A 21,488-nucleotide genomic window follows, 5' to 3' on the forward strand; every position below is an offset into this window, starting at 1 on the left:
TATAGTACAGTATGTCACTATATTTAATGAATTACTTTGGGAGCGTTATTCACACATCTTATACAGTGATATTACGTTAAAAATTGATTTATGTAAACAATTTCAGGCATCTAGTTAGTCAGCATTTGTCAGTGGTATATAGATTCCTTCGATTTGCACCCTAAATCCTAGCTAAATCATAATCTCAAGACACTAGCCGATACCAGGTATAGCAGGAATAGGCAGCCACAATCATAAAGGCTGGATTCCTCCAAATTGTGAGGGTGCATTTAAACTAGCAAGCGATTACATCCTGGAAAAAAAGGTAATTTTACATCTCCTGAAAACTTGTGTAGCATCAAGGTTTTCAATAACACATCTGTACCATATACAGTAGCATCATAATAAACTTTGATGTTTTAACAAAATGTGTTGTATCAGGGGCATTTTGAAGAAACCAGTAAGTCCATCTTAACATTATATTTTTAGAATTACTTATTAGAAATGCTCCTCTTTTACCTGTTTTATATTTTGATTGTGTTGCCATAGTTGGAAAGGAAGAAAAGAAGAAAAGAAACTGGAGAAAGTGTCTTGTCCCTCCCTGTTGTATTCATCATACAGTATATAAAAATCCAACAGTGCTTTGTTAAAAAAAAATTATTAATAGCCTTAACTTATAAAGACGTACATAAATTAACATCAATAGAAATTACAGGACAAAAAACACTGGTACAACATCGAATGTTAGTTTCATAGGCTAAAAACAATATTCACAATTTAAAATTTTAAAATATTTTGAAGTACATGTTAGGAATTTAATCTAGTTTGAAAAGTGCAGATATGTTAGTTTTCTGTGGTATTCATTGTCCTCATTTGTCCTCATAGTTTTACCAGCAAAAGAATCGACATAAACGTTTCAGTGTGTTCCAGTGGTCTGTAATGTGCCTGCTTCTCTTCACCCTCTGTTTTGTTGCTGGTTTTACCATGATTTCATGTTTAATACAATGTACTCAGCCTTTACTATAGAATAGCATTGAAAACATATGCAGTTTCCTCGTAAAACATAATGTATGTTAGGAACAAGTAAAGGTTTATTCTATGATGAAAAGAAAAGAGACAGCTTTTCAGTGGTGGAAACATTCAGTTGACTTCTTCAGGTGTTCTTCACTCACCTGAAGAAGGCCCCAGAGCTGGAATGTTGCTTTATTTTTCAGCATGGGATACCTTTATTTTTTACTTTGCAGCCTACACATGCTGACGCAGCTCCCTACTTGAACAAACTGTACAGTATATTAGGCTTTGACACAGAATTCTTCAAACTTATCCCAAATACAGATAAAGTAGTAAGGAGGCAGAAAGACGTCTGGAAGACATAATGCTACATGTTTGCATAAATGTCTTCCTCAAAATCCTCGATATCTTCATAATCTGGTGTATCATCTTCCAGAATCTGTGGACGCAATGAAAAAGAATGTAAAATGCAAAATTATCCCTTCTTGGTGAAGAGCACAGCTCTGTAATCACATAATAATGTGCTGTTTATTTCGTCACGGAAATGGTCATTGGAGTTTTCACTATAAATATTCAGCAGTTTAACGCACAGCATCAAACGACATAAAAATATGCAGTGTGATATCACACATCCATTGACTTTGATCAATTAACACCGTGACTGCTACCAGTTTTGGACTTATGGTTTTGAACACAGAATATGATAGCTTTAATTGAAATCTAAAACACATTTGATGTAGTGTGAAATGTAAAATGATCTCTTCTTGGTGAAGAGCACAGCTCTGTAACTGTAAGTCCAATAAACCCTCTTTCTTTCCAAAACCACAAACTTGCCTCCTGCCTATTCTCTTGAATAGTTGTTGTTGCATATATTAAGGGGATGCTATGTTTACTTTTGTTTTTAAACAGAAGCAAATATACTGTATTGAGTTCACAATACTATTCCCTAATCATAAAATCTTTATCTTAGACATGGTAGTAGTGACAACTGAAAATATTTTTTTTTACTTTGTACAAAGCTTTTTAAATTTGCAAATATCATTCACCAGTAAGTACTCAAAGTATACTTTAATACTTACCATATTATTAGCATAAATGCAATCACTTGTTTCAATGTCTGCAAGTTGTAAAGCATTTTCACACTGCTTTTGAGACCTTCATAATGAGAAATATATTTTAGAAAAAGAGAACCAGAACCTACAGTATATGTATAGAAACATATAAAAGTATACTGTATGTATATAAATCTATATACTGATGGATGTACTGTACATATACAGTATGTTTACAGTGTGTATATCTATCAGTTTTCTAAGTGCTTTATCTAATACAGGGGAGCTGAAGCCTATCCCAGCAAGCTAGAGGTGCAAGGCAGGACTAACCCATTGTAGAGCTCACACAGACACAAACTCGCTACACGACTGATTTTCCCAGAAGCCAATTAACTCACCAGTGAACTGTTTGGCGTTTCTACATTGCTTTTGAATGGTTCAGCTCTTACCTTACTGATCACCAACACTTTGCACTTTGGGTTTGTTAAGGCTGGTGTACCTCAGGGCTCAATACTCGGCCCCCTACTATTCAACACTTACTCACTGTTCCCACTCGGCTACTAAGATCACATGGTCTGAAAGATCATTTCTATACTGATGATACTCAAACACACATAAACATGGGGAGAACATTCTTTCTCTCTAACTGTTTAGCTTATTTTAGGTTTGTGTTATTACATAGGTGAACCTGCTTTATCAGTTGTATAGAAAATAATCCTTCTTATACACACTGGTAATGCTTACTTGCAGGACTTAGAGTAAACTGGGTTGATAATCTTCTCAGGTATGTTTTCAGTTTTGTCTTTCTTTTCTCTGTGGAAACAAAATCATTGTAAAGAGCAAATAATTTTGCATTATTATTCCTAAAGAATTATGATTATAATGATTACTATTATTAAAAAAGGATGTTACAGTATCACATTTTCTAAAAAAAATATAAATTAGAAAGTAATTCATTGTGGGTACACTTGGTTTTAAAAGGTGAAGAAAAACATACTTTAACTTTCCCAGCTCTCACATATTTAGAATAGGTAAAACGGTTAAATTATAAATCATAACACTATAAGATTAAACAGAAGGTATTTTTTATAGTATTATTACCACAAAAAATATATAAAAGCAGAATACTGCGAAATCTTTCCTACAGTATGTATAGACATTTACCTGCTGATAATGTATGAAAAGGAGAAGGTCCAAGACCTGCTAATATTCAAACATTGTCCATCTTACCTGCTTTGCTCCACTTTCCTTTTATACAGCACTGCAGCTGCAAGTATAAAAAGAATAACACCACCAGCAGCAGCAGAGGATATTATGTAGATGTATATCATTGTATCTGCAAACAAGATATACACTGTATATAAGAGATCAGTGCAGGAAAAATCGTTTGAGTATTGAATATATTTCTGTGCTAGTGTGTTATTTATATACCATGTCCTGTACTGTTTAATTGTGCTGTTTTCAAAACTGGAGATTAATATTGCCCTTCAGGGGCTACATTTATCAATGATATGTAAACCAGTTCCTTAAAACTGGAGTTATGAACTGTTTTGAGAACATACAGTATGGACACACATTCTGTCTGATATCAAGCTGTTGCCAGGTATTAGTATGCAGAATTTTAAGTAATATATGTGAATTTAACTAAATTTAATCAAATTCTTCACACAGGAAATGATCATTTAAAATATCCCCACTTTAATATAATTTTCTGGTGCACGATCGGCCCTAGAAAACCATTGTATTGCAGCTGCATGTTTGTGATGTAAAACCACGAGAAATAAAACAGAAAAAGACAAAAATAGTTGTTGATACTGAGATGAAATATGAAAAAGGCAAACATCTTGGCTGCCCAACCAGAAGATACAACTTCAAAACGCAAAATTAAACATGTACTGTCTATTTTTTATATTAACTGACCTTTACTATGAAACAATATGTACAGTATACTATTTTATGTATTTTAAATGGGTTTCTTCTGTAGAAAGTACAAAAAGTGGTATTGGAAAGTCAAAATCTAAGCTACAGCATGGTTCCTAAGACTGCCTATTTTCCTGGAATTAGTTAAAAAAAAAACAGCTCTGTAAGTGGTGGTTCTATATTTTGTGGCAATTGAAAGTGCATCAGGATCTTCTGCAGGCTTTTTTTTATTGTATTGGAAAAATAGACATTCAAGACATTTCATACCACTGGTCTGCAGAAATGAAGCCATTGTCACACTCCCATGCACGTTACTGGCAAAGCACGAGATACTGCCTGTGAAACCCTCAACTCCCTGCAGGCTGCCTATGGTCACTGTATTATTTGTCTCCAAGGAGCTGCTGGGCAGGGTCTTGTTAGCAAGGATCCATTTGATGTCAGCATGGGGGTTGGAGTCCACAGTGCACCAACAGGTCACTGTGATGCTGGCAGTACATGTGATGTTCTTCATAATCTCTGGTTTGTCTAAACATAAATGAATTAGGGAAACTGTTAAGACGGAAGTATGTTATGTTAAACAACAAAGAGTAAGAAAATTAAATGACTTTTTGGGAGTATAGTTCAAAAGGAACTATATTTTTCAGTTTGAGATCTTTACACTTTAGGGATAGTTTTTGTGATGGTTGTTTTTCTGACAGTCCTATAAACAGGGCAGGATTCTACTACATAGCTATCCACAAACAATAATGATTGTAAGTTGAGGGGTATGCAAGTATACAAGGTTAAATGTTACTATTTCATTTACTTTAATCAGAACAATTAACAGATTGTAGATGGAACCTATTTATTTCTGTCTATTTTTTAAGGGGTGAATAAGAGTATAATCACGTTCACCATTTCTTCATAAATACAATGAACTGTACAAATTCAAATCCAAAAAGATTAGGTAGACTCTTCCATTAGCAGCTCATGTGTGATAGAAGAATGTCTTATGCTCACCACATTAACTGGCTGGAAAAATCTTAGCCCTATTAAAGAGTGCTGGAACTGGATTCTGAATTTCCCTTGAGGATGGTTTCATTTGACAGGTTGTCTCACTAATCACACAGCTCATCGCAACATCATTTGAATTGGGTCCAGCACCTTTTTTGATGGCGGAATGTTGTAAACTATTTTGGCCAGTGAGTACGATACATTTTAATCTTCAGAACTCTAATTGAAGACAATACAATACTTACTACTGTAAATTTATATTGATTTCTGTTAATTTAGTATTTTATTGTATTTTAAGATTCATTGATCCAAGTAACCCATTGGCCCCGGGGTTTCAATTAGTTTTGAACCTCACTTAAGTTAAAATTTCCTCTATTTCTTGCTGAGGATGCCTTCAACATATGACAGGTTCTCTCAGTAATCCGTGCTCTGGTTTATGTATGTTTTAATCTGATTAGGGATATCAATTTTTAATGCATTCTTACAGTTGGATCATTTCTGCCAAGTATCCTGTACTTGGCTGATATGAGTTTGTTGGCCAGGTTTGTACAGATTTTGTTCTCATATGATTTATCTTTGACACAAACCAGATACAATATCACTGGACAATCAAGTTAAGATAACATTTTTCTTAACCTCAACCACAGCCATGCCAAATAAGGTTTTTTCTTATTTCTTAAACATGATTTTGCAATGTACTGTGCATGATACTGTATCGACAAAAGAAGAGTTTCTAGTATTGCTGATTTGATTTTTTTATAACTCGAAGATCTCCCCTAAAAGGACTAAGCTCAAACAATTTTGATGAACTTTACCAAGGTATTTGCTCCTTTCCTTGATATTTTCCAGCTTGATTGCAATGCTTTTCAACTGCAGAAAATACAGTGTTACTCAGGAGATCTGTACTCACATTGGACATCTATGTGCACTTCAGGAGATTTGCTCTGTCCCACCAAGTTCTCTGCTATGCAGTAGAAGGCCCGACTCTTTCTAGTCATATTGTTCTCTGTGTAGATGTTGTTGTCTCCTTCTGACAGCAGATCAGTCTGAGCTATATTGATGTTGTACCATTGGAAACGGTGGGCTGGAGGGTTACTGTGACTGGAGCATGTCAGGACAATGGAGTTTCCTTCCTTAACTACAGAATGGTTGTAATTAACCATCACCTTTACTGGGGCATCTACAGAGAACAAAATACTCAGATAATGCAAGCAGTTCTGTTGCTAAATAAAGAAATCAGCTTTGAAAGTACTATGTGAATATACTGGAACAGAAGTTTTTTTACCCTGCAATATAGTTCAAATATATAGCCTATCAGTAGTCATTGCACGTTTTTCATTGTTAACAAGAGATTACTAAATGATTTCTAAAATAACAACTCATTTGGATTGTGTTGAGGAACACAGAATTGCAGTAATAACAGTAGAAATAATAAGACTTGTTCTGTATACAGAGACCATCACAGTCACATATATTTCTCTAAAAAAACAAAAGTCATTTTAAAACAATGCCACAGGTCACAGGATCAATTTAAGGACTTACATGTCACGTTCAGGGTCACAGAGTTTTCTAATGGTTGTCTTCCCTTGTATTGAACCTTGCAGGTCAGATTTTTTCCGTGGTCATCCACTGTGAGTGTGAATTTCAGTTCTGATGTCAGTTTCCACTGGCCGCGCTCCAGTTGTTGTGAGCGAACAGTGATTGCTGTGCTGCTGTGGCTCCAGGTTATGTTCGGACTATGAGCAGGGCAGGTGTGATAAATGAAGCAGGAGGCAGAAACCCCTGTACCTGCCTTTGTGTCTCCACTCAAAGACAGAGTGGGGCTTTGGGCAGTATCTAAAATAAGAAATGCAACACAGTTATGAACCGATAAAAGCCCTGAAAAACATCTTCCAGGATACTACAGAAAAGTTTATGATTAGGCTAGATGTAATAAATGCTTAATAGAGGCAAAACTAAAGAATTCTCAAAGGCAAGTGATGTTAAAAAAATAAACACACAGAACACTATTTGGAAATCATTAACATATACTGTATAGCTTTAAGCAGATATTTTCAACACATTAAGACATGCGTTAGAGCTGGGATTTTAAAACATTTGGGCCTTTAAGACATAACCCTAAAAATATGTAACAGGATGGGGGTGACTCCTAAATTCAATAATTATTTTTGTTTTGGTTGTAGACTATGCCAAACAGCAATGTTAAAGGTGTTTTGAAGGCCTTGTTCAGTAGGAGAAATAGCTGAGAATTAGTAAAACAAAGAAAACTATCTCACTACTCATTCCAGATATTCATTTTAAACCAAAAAATCACAATCTTGGGAACATTGATGATGGATTTTTTTTTAGATATAAAAGCTTCGTTAGCATACCATATATGACCAGGTGGACTCTTAGCATTGCAAGATGGCTTTAAATAAAATGTTAAAATCCAGAGAACAGAAACTATATCACTGTATGTTCTACCATGATTGTGGGGTGAACAATTTGAGAAAAGAAAAGGCTGTGTCTTACCGTTTATGTTTATGGTTACTTCATCATTCATAAAGGAGTATTTATCAAGTTTGTCAATCTCAATTCTAAAGTGGAACGGACCCTTGTCATCAGGTGCCACTGGGTCTATCTGGAGGGAGCAGTTCTGATTCTCTGGATCTCCTATTAAACTTGTACGACCCTTGAATTCTTCCAGCACTTTATTGAGAGTTTGGTGATAAATGTATTGATTGAAGTCTTTATGCCACATTATTTTCTTATTGCCCTTTTCTGCAGAAGGAGGATGGTTATATGTGCAGGGGATCACAACACAGGAGTCTTTGAGGGCCCATATGTTTCTTATGGTGCTAACAGACCACTCAGAAGATGCCTCAGCAAACTGGGTATCAAAATATGCCACTGAAAGAAAAAGAATAGGCTGTCAGTATTTAAATTAATTAGGAAGTTTGTGCATTGATGTTCTTAGTGCTACTATGTAATAAATGAACAATTTGGGGCAAAATAAAGTAAAATGTTTTTTTTCCTCTTTCTTTTTTTGTGCCTTCAATAGCAGTTAGAAGAAGGCCCCTATTTCAGCCACACTGTCATAGAACTATACATACAGTACAGTACATTATTGTATCTAAGCAATTGCTCTTCAAAGGCATTTTACTTTTGGTCCAATATCAGGTTTGTTTGTGTTTTTACAAATAAGTGTGTACGGGCAGAACTAGTGTCACATTTAGTGACACATGCAGTCATTGTTCAGTCAACCATTAAACTTGGTTAAAATTTTCTTACTGGATGTGCTCTAAATTGCAACTTACTGTAAAACACTTAATGACGGAGTGTGTATATTCAGATAAGCATAGTTCTTCGTAATGCTGTATTTATTCTGTTGCATCACTTGAGCCTGGATTATAACAAACCACTTGCCTATTGGAGATCTTATAATTAATAGTGCTGACGGTCCATTAGGGGCAGTGTTAGAAATATACTTTACGTATTTGGAAAGCTTTTAGCATATTAACCATGTCAGACTGTACCTTTCAAATACAAGAGGTGCAACAACAGATTTCCACTTCTTGAACTGAGTGCCATCTCTTTACCCTCACAGCAGAATAATCCTTCAGAGACTCTATAATCAAGAATCATATAAAGATTTTTAAATGTCAAAATATGCCCATTTTTATACAATTAAATCGAATGTATTTGCGTGCTGTTTAAGGCCTTTGTAAATAAAAAAACCTATATAATCCCTTGAAAATATCTGAGTAGTGAGGTAACATCAGTGGTACAGTAACTGACTAAGAGGCAATGCAGTGATCCATTAACTTCCTAATCGACACAATGATAGGTAATTAATTCTAGTTAACAACATAAAGCATGTTTTAATGTTTATAATTTTAAACTACAAAGTCCAAATTGTTTTGTTTGTAAATATTAATGTTTTTTTCTTCTCAAATACATTATTTCAGTTTGTCTTTTTCAATCGGTTGGCTACTTTAAAATTAAATAATTGTGATTGTAATTAACCTGTACTTTGGATACAGGATATACAGTATCCTGTAACTAAGTTTTTGTTACCAGCAATGTAGTATCCTGGTCAGTGTTACCTTCACTTCCCTGTACTAAGAAATTCTGTCAGTACTCATTGTGAATCCAGGACATGTTAGTGATCTTCCTAAAATATCCTCAATAATGAGAGGGAAGGTATATGAGATTTTCAGATATTATTCCTGCAATATTTGATCAGACTAGAGTGTGTAGATGATTTTAAGTTGTTAATCATATCAGATAACCTATTCCAATTTACAGACTTTCTGAATTTTTAAATGAAAGTGTTACATTTTTTTAACTGAAAATGTCAAACTCCGCACCCTCACCAGAACAAAAAATGGAAAATGCATGGACAGGTGGAGATCTAGACAAAGAATAAATTCCCAAAACAAAAAGCAGAAAAAAACAGGAGTGGAAAAGTGAGCTGATCAAACAAATCCTGGAAACAGGATTAACTGAAATAATTACATAAAAGAAGTAATAAAACCTAATGAAGCCACAATTTAAGGTTCCCACTATCAGAACGTTGGACTCTTCCATGGAAGAGAAAAAGATCTACATGGATTCGTCTCTTTGGACACAGATGAGCAGTTCTCCTTCACTGTGAGTGAGAGTTTGTGTTCTGTGCAGAGAGATTGAGACAATAACCAAGACTAGAAAGACAAAAAAATGGAGGAGGCAGCTGAATACTGATATTCAGTCCTGCAGGATTCTCTGTCAGCACAGGGAAGGTGTGCATCTTGAATTTCACAGAAATGGGTGGAGGAAAGAGAATTTGGATGAAATATTGATCTGTGATACAGAAGGTGATTATGCAGTCATTTGGAAAGCTTAAAGTTTATCAATCTCCAAGCCCACCCTTCTCACAGCCTGGAATCATTGACAGTATATTGTTTTCATTGCTACATGAATATTCTAATCACCTCTAACAGTCTATTATAGCATACCTCTAATTTGTAGAATTTGTTAATCTCCACAGGTAAATGACAGCATCAACATATCACAGCAACAATTGTACTATTCACAGATGTTTATGGAGACCACTCTTGCATTACTTGCATCAACGATTGTTAATACTAAAATTTCCATTCTTTGTGAACAAAGGAAATATAACTTTAATTCATAAAGGGGAACTTATTTAACTTAATACATTCTGTAGGTCTTACTGTAAGTCAGATTTAGAGTATATTATTAGATCCGAGCTAACTTCTTCTTTTTCTGTAAGGTTAGGTATTTGTGGTGTACTTCTCTTTTTCTTGGTAAGCAGACCTATCTGATGGGAAGAATGGATTTATTTTTAACAGACTTTCCATTAGCTGTGATTTGTCTTGTAGAAACATTAAACAGAAAGACCAAAGTGATCAAACTATTTCATGACAGGAATTAATAGCTTAATATGTGTTTCATACAGCACAAAGAATCCCTTTCTCGGCACATTTTTGGCTCTTTTTCTTAACAAAATCTGCAACATCATAATTCTTTACTACTTATTCTACTCAGTCCTGATCCACAACTCTTGCGTTCTTCAAGCTGTTTTGCTACAACAGTTCTAAATTTTGTTGCTGATTCTGAACATCCCTGCACACCTCATTTTGTTCAGTACTGACTACATTCACCATATATTTCATGCTCCCCATTGCCCCCGTTGTATCTCCTTTTAAATTTATTCTAGGACCTTTGTTTTGATCTACCACATAGATTTTAGAGCTGACAGCCTTCAATTGTATTCTCAAAACTCATTTAGTTTACAAAAGATGGCAAGAAGTTACAAATGAGAGGGGGAGCTGTTTGTGGAATGCATCTTGTGGAGTTGCTGATCGCTAATTCATCCAGCAATCTCATGGGGTTGAAGACATTCCTTCCAGGGTATCAGATTCAAAAACACTACTGTGTACTGTGTTAAATGTAAATCATCTTAAGGTTCACAAAGTACTGTTCTGTGCCTCTTGTCACCTGCGACCACTGTTCCTGATACAAATAAGGCAAAACGGTCTGTAGCATGACACCAGGAGTGAAGAACTATTTTGTAATTTACTGATTTTAAATGATTACCGTGTGAAAACTAATTTCAGATGATTTTTGGGAGTTGTGAGGAGTCATGTTTTTGTGTAGATTATTTTTAGTCAATTAGTCCTGTCCCTCAATATGAAAACTAACATCTCTCTCTCCGGTGGACTTTGTTTAAGCAAAAGATCGTTTTTAAACTTAGCTCTGGCCATGGGCCAGCGAGTGTGAAAAGGACTGAGTATGTGAAGACAAGTGTTAATTATATCAAACTTCCTCTGCCTTAACAAACAAAGCATCTGCAAGAGTTTCCTGTGCTTTCAAAAGACCTTAAAACATTGAGTATAACATAAGATCACTTTATTGGCCATATTCAATTTCTTGTATTAGGAATTTGTCTTTTTGCATACCCCAGCTCTCCATGAGACACACAGACAGGGAGAGAAGGTTAGGATCAGAGCACAGGGTCAGCCATTTATATGGCATCCTTGGAGCAGTTTGGGTTAAGGGTCTTGCTCAGGGGCCCAACGGAGTAGGATTCTTCTGCCAGGGGATACAAACCAGCAACCTTCTAGCCACAGGCGCAGAGCCTTAGCCAAAGAGCCACCCCACAGCCCCAGAATTGAAAGTACAATTACTACACTACAGAAATACAGTACATCAAATAAGACAACGTCCAAAATGTATGTGTCTCTAGAGCATTTAAGAAACAATAGTTTGAGAGCAACCACAGGGTCCAAACATGCATAAAGTCTTTATTTTTGAGGATTTGTTTTTTTTTGTATAATATTACTTTAACCTTACTGAAAAGTTAGCTACATATCATTCCATAGATCTTAAGATGTATTATTGTATAATTGTAGCTACTTGCTCAGAGAAATTCAATAGTTTAGCTAGAGTAGTTCTGCCTCTTTGACATCAACACTGAATAAGAACAAGTAATAGGTTTATTCCATGCTGAAAAGAGAAGAAAGAAAACACAACGTTTCGGCCATGGAGCCTTCTTCTAGTGTGAGCTACCCACCTCAACACTGAATATACTAGAATAAAAAATAATTTCGATGCTTTTATGATTCGGTTCTTATTTTTTATATTTTTTACTTAGTGATACAGTAACCAGGGTGACACGGTTGCACACTGCTTAGCATCAATGCCTACAGTTCTTGGGCCCTGGGTTCAATTCCAGACCTGTTCTGCCATGTTAGTGTGGGTTTCCTCTAAGTGCTCCAGTTTCCTCCCACAGTCCAAAGACATACTGGTAAGTAAATTGGCCCTGATGTGAGCATACGTGTTAGTTTAGGTGTGTCCTGTGATGGGCTGCTGCTTTTCTGGCTCCCCCACAACCCTGTATTGGAAAGAGAGGGGGGCGGGATGGTGGATATACAAATCAGAGGAAAAACTGAATGTCCATTAGCTGCCTAGCTTGGTTTTGCCCAACTTGTATTGATGATCAGGTACATTAGAAAGAGAAACAATCCCGTTGAGCAGTCTATGATAAATTTAAAGTAAAAAGGTACAGTACACCTGACATTTGTTCTATGTACTGTCATTTTGTAAGCTCTGGTTTTCTTTAACATGTAATTATCCATTATTGTGACACCTAAAACCAGCAAAGAACTGGCTATCTTAATAAGCCGTGAAATTAGTGGAGTTAACACTGTCCTTGTGTTATAAGAGCAGTTCATAATAAATATTTCTGTAAGGTTACTCAGTCATGTGGTGAATTTCAAAATTCAAACGTGAAGACCACTGTGGTTTAAAACGAAGGTTAGGAAAGCACAGATCAGGAGAAAGGCACAAAAACACTTAGGTAGTACTGTGAAATATGAGAAGGTGATCATTAACAAGTGAAATACGTATCATACTACCAGACCCTGCTAAGATTTGGCTGTCTGAGCTAACTGAGTAATAAAACTGGTTAGGGATGTAACTGTAAAACCACCGGTGTCTTTGGAAGAGCTGCAGACTTAAAAGACTAAAAAAATGTGCATGAGTCTCCAATATCCCAGTCACTCCACAAGGCTGGCCTGAGTGCTGGTGGAAAACCTATCTCAGATCCTGAATGGAATGTGCAACAAAAACATTTAAGTAATATTTATGGTCAGATTCTGTGGTTGAAAATCTGCGGAAGGTTTTGAAAATTGCTGACTAAAAGCAAGAAAGACAGAAAATCGAGAAAATTGGCTGTTAAAAATAGGCAAACATTGCAACAAGCCAACGTAAAAAGTAGATCAAGACTTGTCCAAAAACAATCATAGCTGTAATTGCTGCCCAAAGTGCTCCCACAAAGTTTTTCAATACAGTTCATGGGTCTGAAAATGAATGAAAATAAACACACATTTATTGTTTTTCTCTTTAGTTTTGCTGCCATTTGTTGTAAATTATCTTACTTCACTTTGCTCTTCACTTTGAGCATTCAGGTATTGACTAAAATACTAAGTTTAAGAAATGTGTACTCATTATATTAGAATTCCACAAAATAAGACACCATAGGAAGTGTATGAATGTTTTTTCAAGACACTGTTTATGTGTAATTTCCTTACACACCAACAAACTCAAATTAAACATTTAATTAGTTTCAAGAGAAACAAGCACCCCCTCTTTTTTCTGCCACACTGACTAGAGCCCCTTTTTGTCATAATTTTGTCAAAAGTTCACCCTAGCACCTACCTTATAATTTACATGTAAAAGTGCTTTTTTCAGAATATTATACATGTAATTGTTGTTTTCAATTACCAGTGAATACATTTTCCTTTTTTTTTGTGAAGAGATTTCAAGAATTTCTTCGATTTAATATGTAATGTTAATGTTAATATGTAATCCTACACAGAACACTCATTCCCAAACTAGCATGTTCATGCAAAGTACAATAACAGCATATAAAGGCTATTGAAGGTGTTGGATATTCTTTGTGAAACTCAGAGACTAGGCAGACCTGCGAACAGTTAACTTGTCAGGTTGATAGATTATAATTAATCTTGTGCTAAGGCAGAAATGGCAAGAAATACTTTACTCTTTACTCTCCATGCTATTGTCATAGTTCAGCTCTACATGATTCAGACTCATGATTTGCAGTTTATAAAATCAGGAAGAGTTTTAAAAAATTACTTCTAGATCAGGGCAAAGTCTTCATCAGGGCAAAGACAGCAGAACAGTTCCTCTTTGAATTGCTTTCAAACACTTCTGGATCTAACAAGAAATTCTAATTTTCATGTAACACTTCTTAATGAAACCCTTTCAGGTATTTCCGCCAATTAATATTTTAGGTATAACATAAGCATACTCACTTTTATTGTTGCCCAGTCTTCTGATGTTTTCATATTGTATCATCTGCTTAAAATGGCACAGGATGTTTTCAGAAGTTGGTCAAACAGTGGAAGGGGCTTCCTGTGGTTTATAGTGTAGCACTGTTTGTCATAGAAAAAAAGTAAAATATTTGCATTTACTGAACAGTATATTGTACTGTATGTCATTGACATTTATAAGAAGGACAGCCACACACATATAATGTATATTATTCCTTTTAGACTAGCATAAGGTGCAATGTTTTTTTTTTTAGAAAGTCCATAAATTGTTACAGATTTTGAAATAGAACTTAAAAGCTTGGCCCCTAACATTTTACATATATTAAAATAAAATACCATATCTGTCTATTGATAGCTCAGGATCATCTAAAAGTACAGTACATGAATAAAAAAGTAAGTGAGCAGAACTCATTTTCACTGTTTCACAGTTTGTAGATTTATATCCATGCTATATTTTCCAATAGGTCTGGAGTTTGCCACAACAATATTCTATAGTAAGAAATACTGAAAGACACAAACACAGACATACACACACAGAGTAAATAATAAATACAATAATTTAGGGGCACACATTTACCTTAATAAGCCATGCAATTAGTTGACTTAAAACTGTCTTTGTGATATATGAGCAATTTTCATGATTCAAAATTCAGAATAAATTCATAATATTGCTGTAAGGGTCCTCGGTCATGCAGTGAATTTTGAAATTTAAACATGAGGACCATGGGCCTTTAAAAACGAAGGTTAGGAAAGCACAGTTAAGGAGAACGGTACAAAAACACTTAAGTCTTACTGTGAAGTATGAAGAGGTGATCATTGACAAGTGAAATATGTATCATACTACCAGACCCTGCTAAGATTTGGCTGTCTCAGCTATATCACTTTCTAGCAATTCATGAGGAAATTAAACGATGTTAGAATGTCTTAAAGTGTTGGCAGACATAAAAAACAGAAAATAGTGTGAGGCTCCCTTTTCCTGTGCATGTTTTGGTGAAGTTTTTCAAATGCATGAAAAGAAATGGAAGGTGGGTGGGAAATCAGATACAGTGTCACTACAATGACGTTCACTAGGCCACTGGGTTAATGTTAACAAAAACGTTCTTTTCCCTGTTGGATCAAAGACATAACAGGTATATGTTCTCTATGAATCTAAACAGATAATCAACCTATCTGTAGTATCTTTTGGTTATCTGTATAGATAATCAATTCTGTATAGATCAATACAATTCCTTACATGTGATGTTTGTCAATACGAATAGACTGGAACTAATATAGATGCTGGGGCTTGTCTGTTTCATTGCAAGCATTATTAATCTGCAGTAGTAGTTTCTCCCTCCACTGGATCTCCTTACTGGCCTGACTCTCCACTCAGGGTCAGGCTGAATACCTTCAGTATGTTCTATATCATAAGTGACTAAAATATAAGGGATAACATTTTTTGTACATGAAAAGGTCACAGTATAGTATCTTCACAGCCTTGATGAGCCTGATTAGGTTTCTGTAATCTGTGAATTTAAGATTACTCTCTTATTGATAAGATCAGTCCTTCCACTGGTAGCCAAGCTCACCCAGTAGTGCTGCGGTCATACAGTGTGAACAGAAGGTAAGTGAGTATCTAACAAGTGCAAAAAATTTAGTGCTTTGACAAAGAGTAGAACACAATCAAACTATATAGAAGTTATTATTGTTGTTGGTTTTTTTTTGCTGTTGTTCCTTCAGTGTTTGGAATTTCAACTTCCTAATAATAAAAGTGGCAATCTTCACTTTCGATTCTTCTTTCTAATTCAACGCCTTATTTTAACCTTATAGAGAGAGAGAGAGAGAGTCACAAAGCCTAATGTTAGTGTACTGTCATTTACAGTACTTCATCTCATCTGGTCCAGGCTTGCATATTATATGAAACCCCATTTGTTCAGAAACCAGAGTTCAGAACCCTACTGTATCTTGACATTAGAATTAACAGGGCTCTCATCTTTGACACAGCTTGCACTTTGCAGCTTGCAAAACACAGAGGTCCCTCCCAGCCCAACTTATAACACAAACCACAGCTTTTTATAGTTAACACAGCTTTAATATACAGTACCTACCAGCTTTCTTTTTTTGTAGGTTGTTATAAAAAGAATGAAAGTTTATGAGATGTGCAATATGATAAGGATAAATATGGAATCAGTAAAGGATTGCATCTTTTTTAAAATATACGGCTTTGAGCATAGAACAGATTTCTCCCATGCCTCACTAAATTGGAGTGAAAAAATAACCCAGTAATGGATTGGTGACTCTATTTAGAATGATTAAAAAAGAAGAGGATACATTAAAAGTAAAGGGGTATATTGAATTGTGTAACACTCCACAAATACTATATACCCAAACGCAGTTCTGATGAAACAAATGGTGATTTCTTTATTCCAATAAAGAAAGGAGGACAGACAAAGTTAACAAGTTAGCTGCCCGTTTCCCACTTGCCTTTGCAGACAGAGAAACAGGCTTTTATTTCGAGAAAGAAACAGAATGCCACGAACAACCCCACACATTTTCATTATTGATCAATAACAGATTGTTCCTTTATAAGGTGTAATCAAGGACAAAGATAAACCAGAAAAAATAAAGAAATAAAGAAAAAAATCAACCAAAATGCCTGTTCCCTTCATATTGCTGAATCTTAGCGTGGAATACATGAACTACATCTCTATACGAAGGACCTTGACAAACCAGGAATGTGCAAAATAATAAAACAGTTCTTAAAGACTTAATTGTTATTACATAACAAGGCATAGATTCCTTCAGAAGTTTTAGAAGGCCTTATCTTGCCTAAGTAACTTCTTAGAGTAATACAGTACACTAATGGAACGGCAAAGGGCTCTGCAGTACTACAAAGACCTCTGCTCTTCCTAATTTAAGATATATATCAATGACTTTGATTCTGGCCTAATTAGTAAACTGTTCTAGTTTTCTGATGATACCAAAATATCAGGGTTAGCCAATACTCTGGAAACTCCAAAGGAATTTAATAATACAAATTTCAAGACGAGGTAAAAAGCTGGAAGATGACATTTACTCTATGTAATACACCCAACTTATTTCACACACTCGCAAATAGTTCATTAATATGACATAAAATGGAAAAGACAAAACTGCAAAAGGATTCAAACTTATGGATTTAAGAAAAAAATAATTTAGGTGCACAACATTTCCTTAACAAGCCACACAATTTCAGAATAAATACATCTGTCTCTGTAAGTGTCTGCCTCCAGTTAGTGAATTTCAAGCAAGGATTCAACCGTATTGACCAAAGAGCTTTCAAAAGGCGTGAAGTACTGTATAAACAGATCAGGGGAAAGATATAAAAACATTTCAAAGACCCTTAATATCTCTTTGAACATATTTCTGTTTTATTCACCCCACAATGATAAATACCAAGTTATCAACAAATAACACAGCAAACTACAATTAACGAAACTGAAGTAAGTGTGGATACTTACCACATTTCCTGACAGCTGAATTACTGGCTCTTTGAAAGAGTTTGAAAATGAGGCTTAGGCTGGTTAACAGCAGCTGCAATAGTTTCGATTGGCAAGTCACCAACTATGACAGTTGAGCTACACAGGCTCCAATCACAAGCCTTTTGAATGTTTAGAATGACCAAAGGTGGATAGGCACCCATCTGAGATTACACAACAGCATCTTTGTACTGTGCTCATACCTGTCACATCTGGACACCATTGAGTGGCTAATACAGAAAATATTGGTAATAATTGTTATGGCTTCAAATACCTGAGCAAAAACATCATAAGTGTTCAGTCATGTTCAAGACTAAAGCAACATAGTTTCATAAGTCTATTCGTGACAAATCACTCAAAATTCTTGATTTGATGTTACAGTCCCAGCATCCTGCCACTAGAGGGCACCCAAACCTCTAGTGCCGACTTTATCTGTTCAGCAGAGGCGCAGATCAAGCAGACAGAAGTAGCCAAACTCTGCTTGCCCAGTGTCCCTACATCACCACGCCTCCCCTCTCCAAACCTACTTAAACCCTGCTGTTTGTTCAAACTGTGCTCAGTATTGTTTTCAACACTCTGAGCTCCTGATCTAGCCTTTGCTGAATTTTCCATGGACTAATTGCCTGACTTTTGGATTTTGGCTGTTTCCTGACCTGACAGCTTAACATTTTTAATTGAATCAAGTGTTGATTCAATTACAATCAAGAGCAACAGGAAAACAGATAAGATTCCATATAAGCCACAGTAACAGAATAAACTGCCTGATTCTTCATTTGAACCAGCTGGGGAAAACACAATGCATATTCAATTTTCAATCAAAATATAATGCATACAGTATATATCTAGAATGCGGTAACATCATGTACAAAAGTTGCATAAAACTGGCCATCAATAATAAATAGTAAAGAAAAAGTTCATTTTCAGAAGTTCAAAATCTTAAACACTATTCTGTAGAGATTAAACACACATTCATATCTTTTTCAGAAAATCCCCCCCAAAACTTCTACAGTACCTTGTATTAATTCTGCAAATGAATCAATCACATTCTTCAAAGCTTCTCAATAACTCCTTATTCAGTCTTATTCAGCTTATAAATAATAAAAAAACATTTCTGAAATCCGATGGTCTGCCACATTCACTTCCTATGCTCTGTAATGAAGGATTGAAAACCATACGAGCCTTTTACAACCTCCGCTTTGAGCTTTCCTCACACAATTTTTATATACTCAAAAACTCCACATACAGTACAGAACACAGCAGACAGAGAACTTCACACAGCGTGGACTGATTAAACAAAAATCCCTTGTCCAAAATGTATCTGTAGCTGGGATATCCCAAGGTGACTGTGTATCTGTGTTACCTCTAGCTGTGCATCAACGTCTGGCCACTGCAACTAACCAGATTTGTTCTCACATTATGTCATATGTCTAAAGACAGGCTATTTTTCTACCTCTTATCCTATAAATTTAAGACTATCCTGTAAATTATTGCAAGTTCAGGTCATTCTTATTGTCTTTTACCTTTATTAATAAGAGAAGATTGTCGATTATTCTTTGCAATTACATTTTTGGGGGGGGGCAGATTCAGGACACTAGATGGCGATACAATTTGAATTTGTTTCCAAGTCATCACATGACCAAGATACAATTAAAAACCCAGGGGCAGTTTGCCAATTACGAAATATTCTTGCACAATCTACAAATGAAGCCAGGGCTCAGGAGCAGTGAGACTCCTCAAAAAAAGCACTTGTATAATGTTACAGATTGTGAGGGGTTTATGAAATGTAATCTTAATACAAGACATAAATGGGTTTTAAAATGATACATACACAGGGCTTAGATATCATAGATTCAACAGCTGTTGCCTCAGTAGAAAAAAACTCTCAAACTATCCAGTGTACAGTTGATTTCCTGAAAATAAGTTGCACAACCACTGATGTAAAATGGAAGCACAATGAACTGGCAGTATTATTTTTATGAAGCAAAATAAGCAACTTTTTTAAGATCCTTCATGTTCAAAAAGCTCAACAAGTTTGATATACATTAAAAATACAGCACATAATCTGAATAGATTTTAATTTAAAATAGTGAAATGACGTCGTTTTTTGAAATATAAAAAAAACATGAGCTATTTTTTAGGACATCACTATGTCGATTGTTTCGTTTTAGAACCTAACTTGATCATCTGAAGCCCAGCAGACTGGAAAAAGTAATTGTTTTTGCCAGATCTATAATGTTCCTAGAACTGTGCATTCCAAATGACTTCCATTCGCTTCATTAGCTAAACGAAAATGATGGTAATGACTGTGCATTAGAGTGTTAAAATTGGCATTAAAGCCATATTCCACTGGATTACAGCTTTGGTGGGATTTTTTATACATTGAATAAAGCTGTGCACTGGGATTGTTGACATCTGTTGTATCATTATTTGTTCTGAATTAAGTGCCATTAGTTAATCTGAAGATACTGAAGCAAATGGTGCAGCAGGAAATTAGGAACCCTAAATTAGAACAATATAAAAACTGGTCACTGTTGTTTAATGGCAATGATCTCCCACTATTCTAACCAAAGCAAAGTGATACATTTTTCCGCTGGAGAAATAGATTGATCACATCCAACCACTTGGGAACAAATTCTGTCACAATCAGCTATTGCCATCTCAGTCTTCAACCAGCCTGACTGGACTGTAGGAATGAATCTATCTGTCAAACGAAATCCCTTTATCAGTGGTGCCATTCCTCCATATAGGAAGTTGTGATCCATGTAGGAGTTGACTTTTTCATAAAGTTTCTTCTTTTTTTCCTCTTGTGTTTGTAAAGGTACAGCTGATCATACTGTATGCCAGCAGAAACACATTCCTTCAATGAGTTAATGAGGTCACTGAGCTTTGCAGAATATTTTGAAAAACAAATTCCTTCTTAGACTGTATTCCTTTCCTTTCCTTCTTGTTTGGCAGATGTATAAACTGCACCAGCCTTGAATTTTAAACAAATAATGGCAAAATGGAAAAAGCTGCTTCGTTGTTACTGTTGCTACTAAACCTTCAGGCGGGAAGCAGCTCTGATAGCTTTCCACATCCTTCTGCAGACGGACACAGGGGATTCAAAGCTTGGAGCTGTGTTTTAGTTCACAACCAGAGTGACTCAGAATAACCTCCACGTTTTCATAAACATCATCTGTTTCAGGGCCTTCACATTTGGTTACCTCTGGTCTAACCTGTAATACAAATTAGGAAAAGAATATCTAAAGTATTCAGAAATTGCATGATGGAATAAGTTTGCTGGAGCAAGCTAGATACAGTAGGTGAATGAGGACAGCCAAAACCAGCAATTCTTGGAAGATTCTAGGAAGAGCCTTCGCTAATATTAGATTAGTAAGAGCAGATCTAAGCTCTAGTTGAAGTCTTTGGCAGCAGTATCACTACTGGTTGACCACGAGATGTGCTTAGTGGGCCGTAACTTTAAGAAAACAAGGTAGCAAGGGGAATTTCTTTCAAATTAGTCTGAAATGGTCTATTTCTGGTAATTAGCTCCAGTTACTATACAGGTAGCCTTTCCTTCAAGCTAGAGACATTTACCCTTCTCTGCTCATGTTAAAAATCTTGAAGTTACAGTACCTACAGTATATAATCCATTTGATGTGTATTATATAGATTTTTGATTGAGGAACTAAGTACTGTATGCAAAGCCATAGTAG

At 35.6% G+C, this 21,488-nt stretch overlaps 2 protein-coding genes across 6 annotated transcripts in view; both read right to left on the reverse strand.

The window, feature by feature from the left end:
* Positions 1 to 17,911, reverse strand: LOC148640180 (B-cell receptor CD22-like). Of its 3 annotated transcripts, XM_088620396.1 has the most exons (11): positions 17,776 to 17,794; positions 14,279 to 14,398; positions 8,474 to 8,565; positions 7,470 to 7,847; positions 6,498 to 6,791; positions 5,866 to 6,135; positions 4,230 to 4,487; positions 3,273 to 3,378; positions 2,787 to 2,855; positions 2,070 to 2,145; positions 1 to 1,429 (listed from the first exon to the last, which is right to left on the reverse strand). In XM_088620396.1, the coding sequence occupies exons 3-11, from the start codon at positions 8,526 to 8,528 to the stop codon at positions 1,358 to 1,360; spliced, it is 1,578 nt and encodes a 525-aa protein (XP_088476522.1). In that variant the 5' UTR covers positions 8,529 to 8,565; positions 14,279 to 14,398; positions 17,776 to 17,794; the 3' UTR covers positions 1 to 1,357. The 3 variants fall into 3 exon arrangements, with proteins under 3 accessions (XP_088476522.1, XP_088476524.1, XP_088476525.1); XM_088620398.1 differs by lacking the exon at positions 8,474 to 8,565 and having other exon boundaries at positions 17,776 to 17,911; XM_088620399.1 differs by lacking the exon at positions 5,866 to 6,135 and having other exon boundaries at positions 17,776 to 17,796.
* The window catches only part of LOC148640181 (B-cell receptor CD22-like), a 15,019-nt gene continuing 10,201 nt past the window's right edge, over positions 16,671 to 21,488 (reverse strand). For 2 of the 3 annotated variants that reach the window (XM_088620405.1, XM_088620404.1), the window contains exon 9: positions 20,580 to 21,008. In XM_088620405.1, coding sequence (XP_088476531.1) covers positions 20,895 to 21,008 — 114 coding nt within the window. In that variant the 3' untranslated portion in view covers positions 20,580 to 20,894. Of the gene's footprint in view, positions 21,009 to 21,488 lie in introns of all 3 variants that reach the window. The other variant, XM_088620403.1, reaches the window with a different exon arrangement.

The sequence above is a fragment of the Lepisosteus platostomus genome, chromosome 26, assembly GCF_059453375.1.
Source record: "Lepisosteus platostomus isolate fLepPlt1 chromosome 26, fLepPlt1.hap1, whole genome shotgun sequence".
Classification (NCBI taxonomy): Eukaryota; Metazoa; Chordata; class Actinopteri; order Semionotiformes; family Lepisosteidae; genus Lepisosteus; species Lepisosteus platostomus.

Excerpts from the sequence above, each read along its gene's own strand:
- LOC148640180 (XM_088620396.1), bottom strand. The coding sequence starts at position 8,528 with ATGGCACTCAGTTCAAGAAGTGGAAATCTGTTGTTGCACCTCTTGTAT. Across the intron at positions 3,379-4,229 it reads TTCATTTCTGCAGACCAGTG|ATACAATGATATACATCTAC; the intron begins GTATGAAATGTC and ends TCTTGTTTGCAG. Across the intron at positions 1,430-2,069 it reads GCATTTATGCTAATAATATG|ATTCTGGAAGATGATACACC; the intron begins GTAAGTATTAAA and ends TTGCGTCCACAG.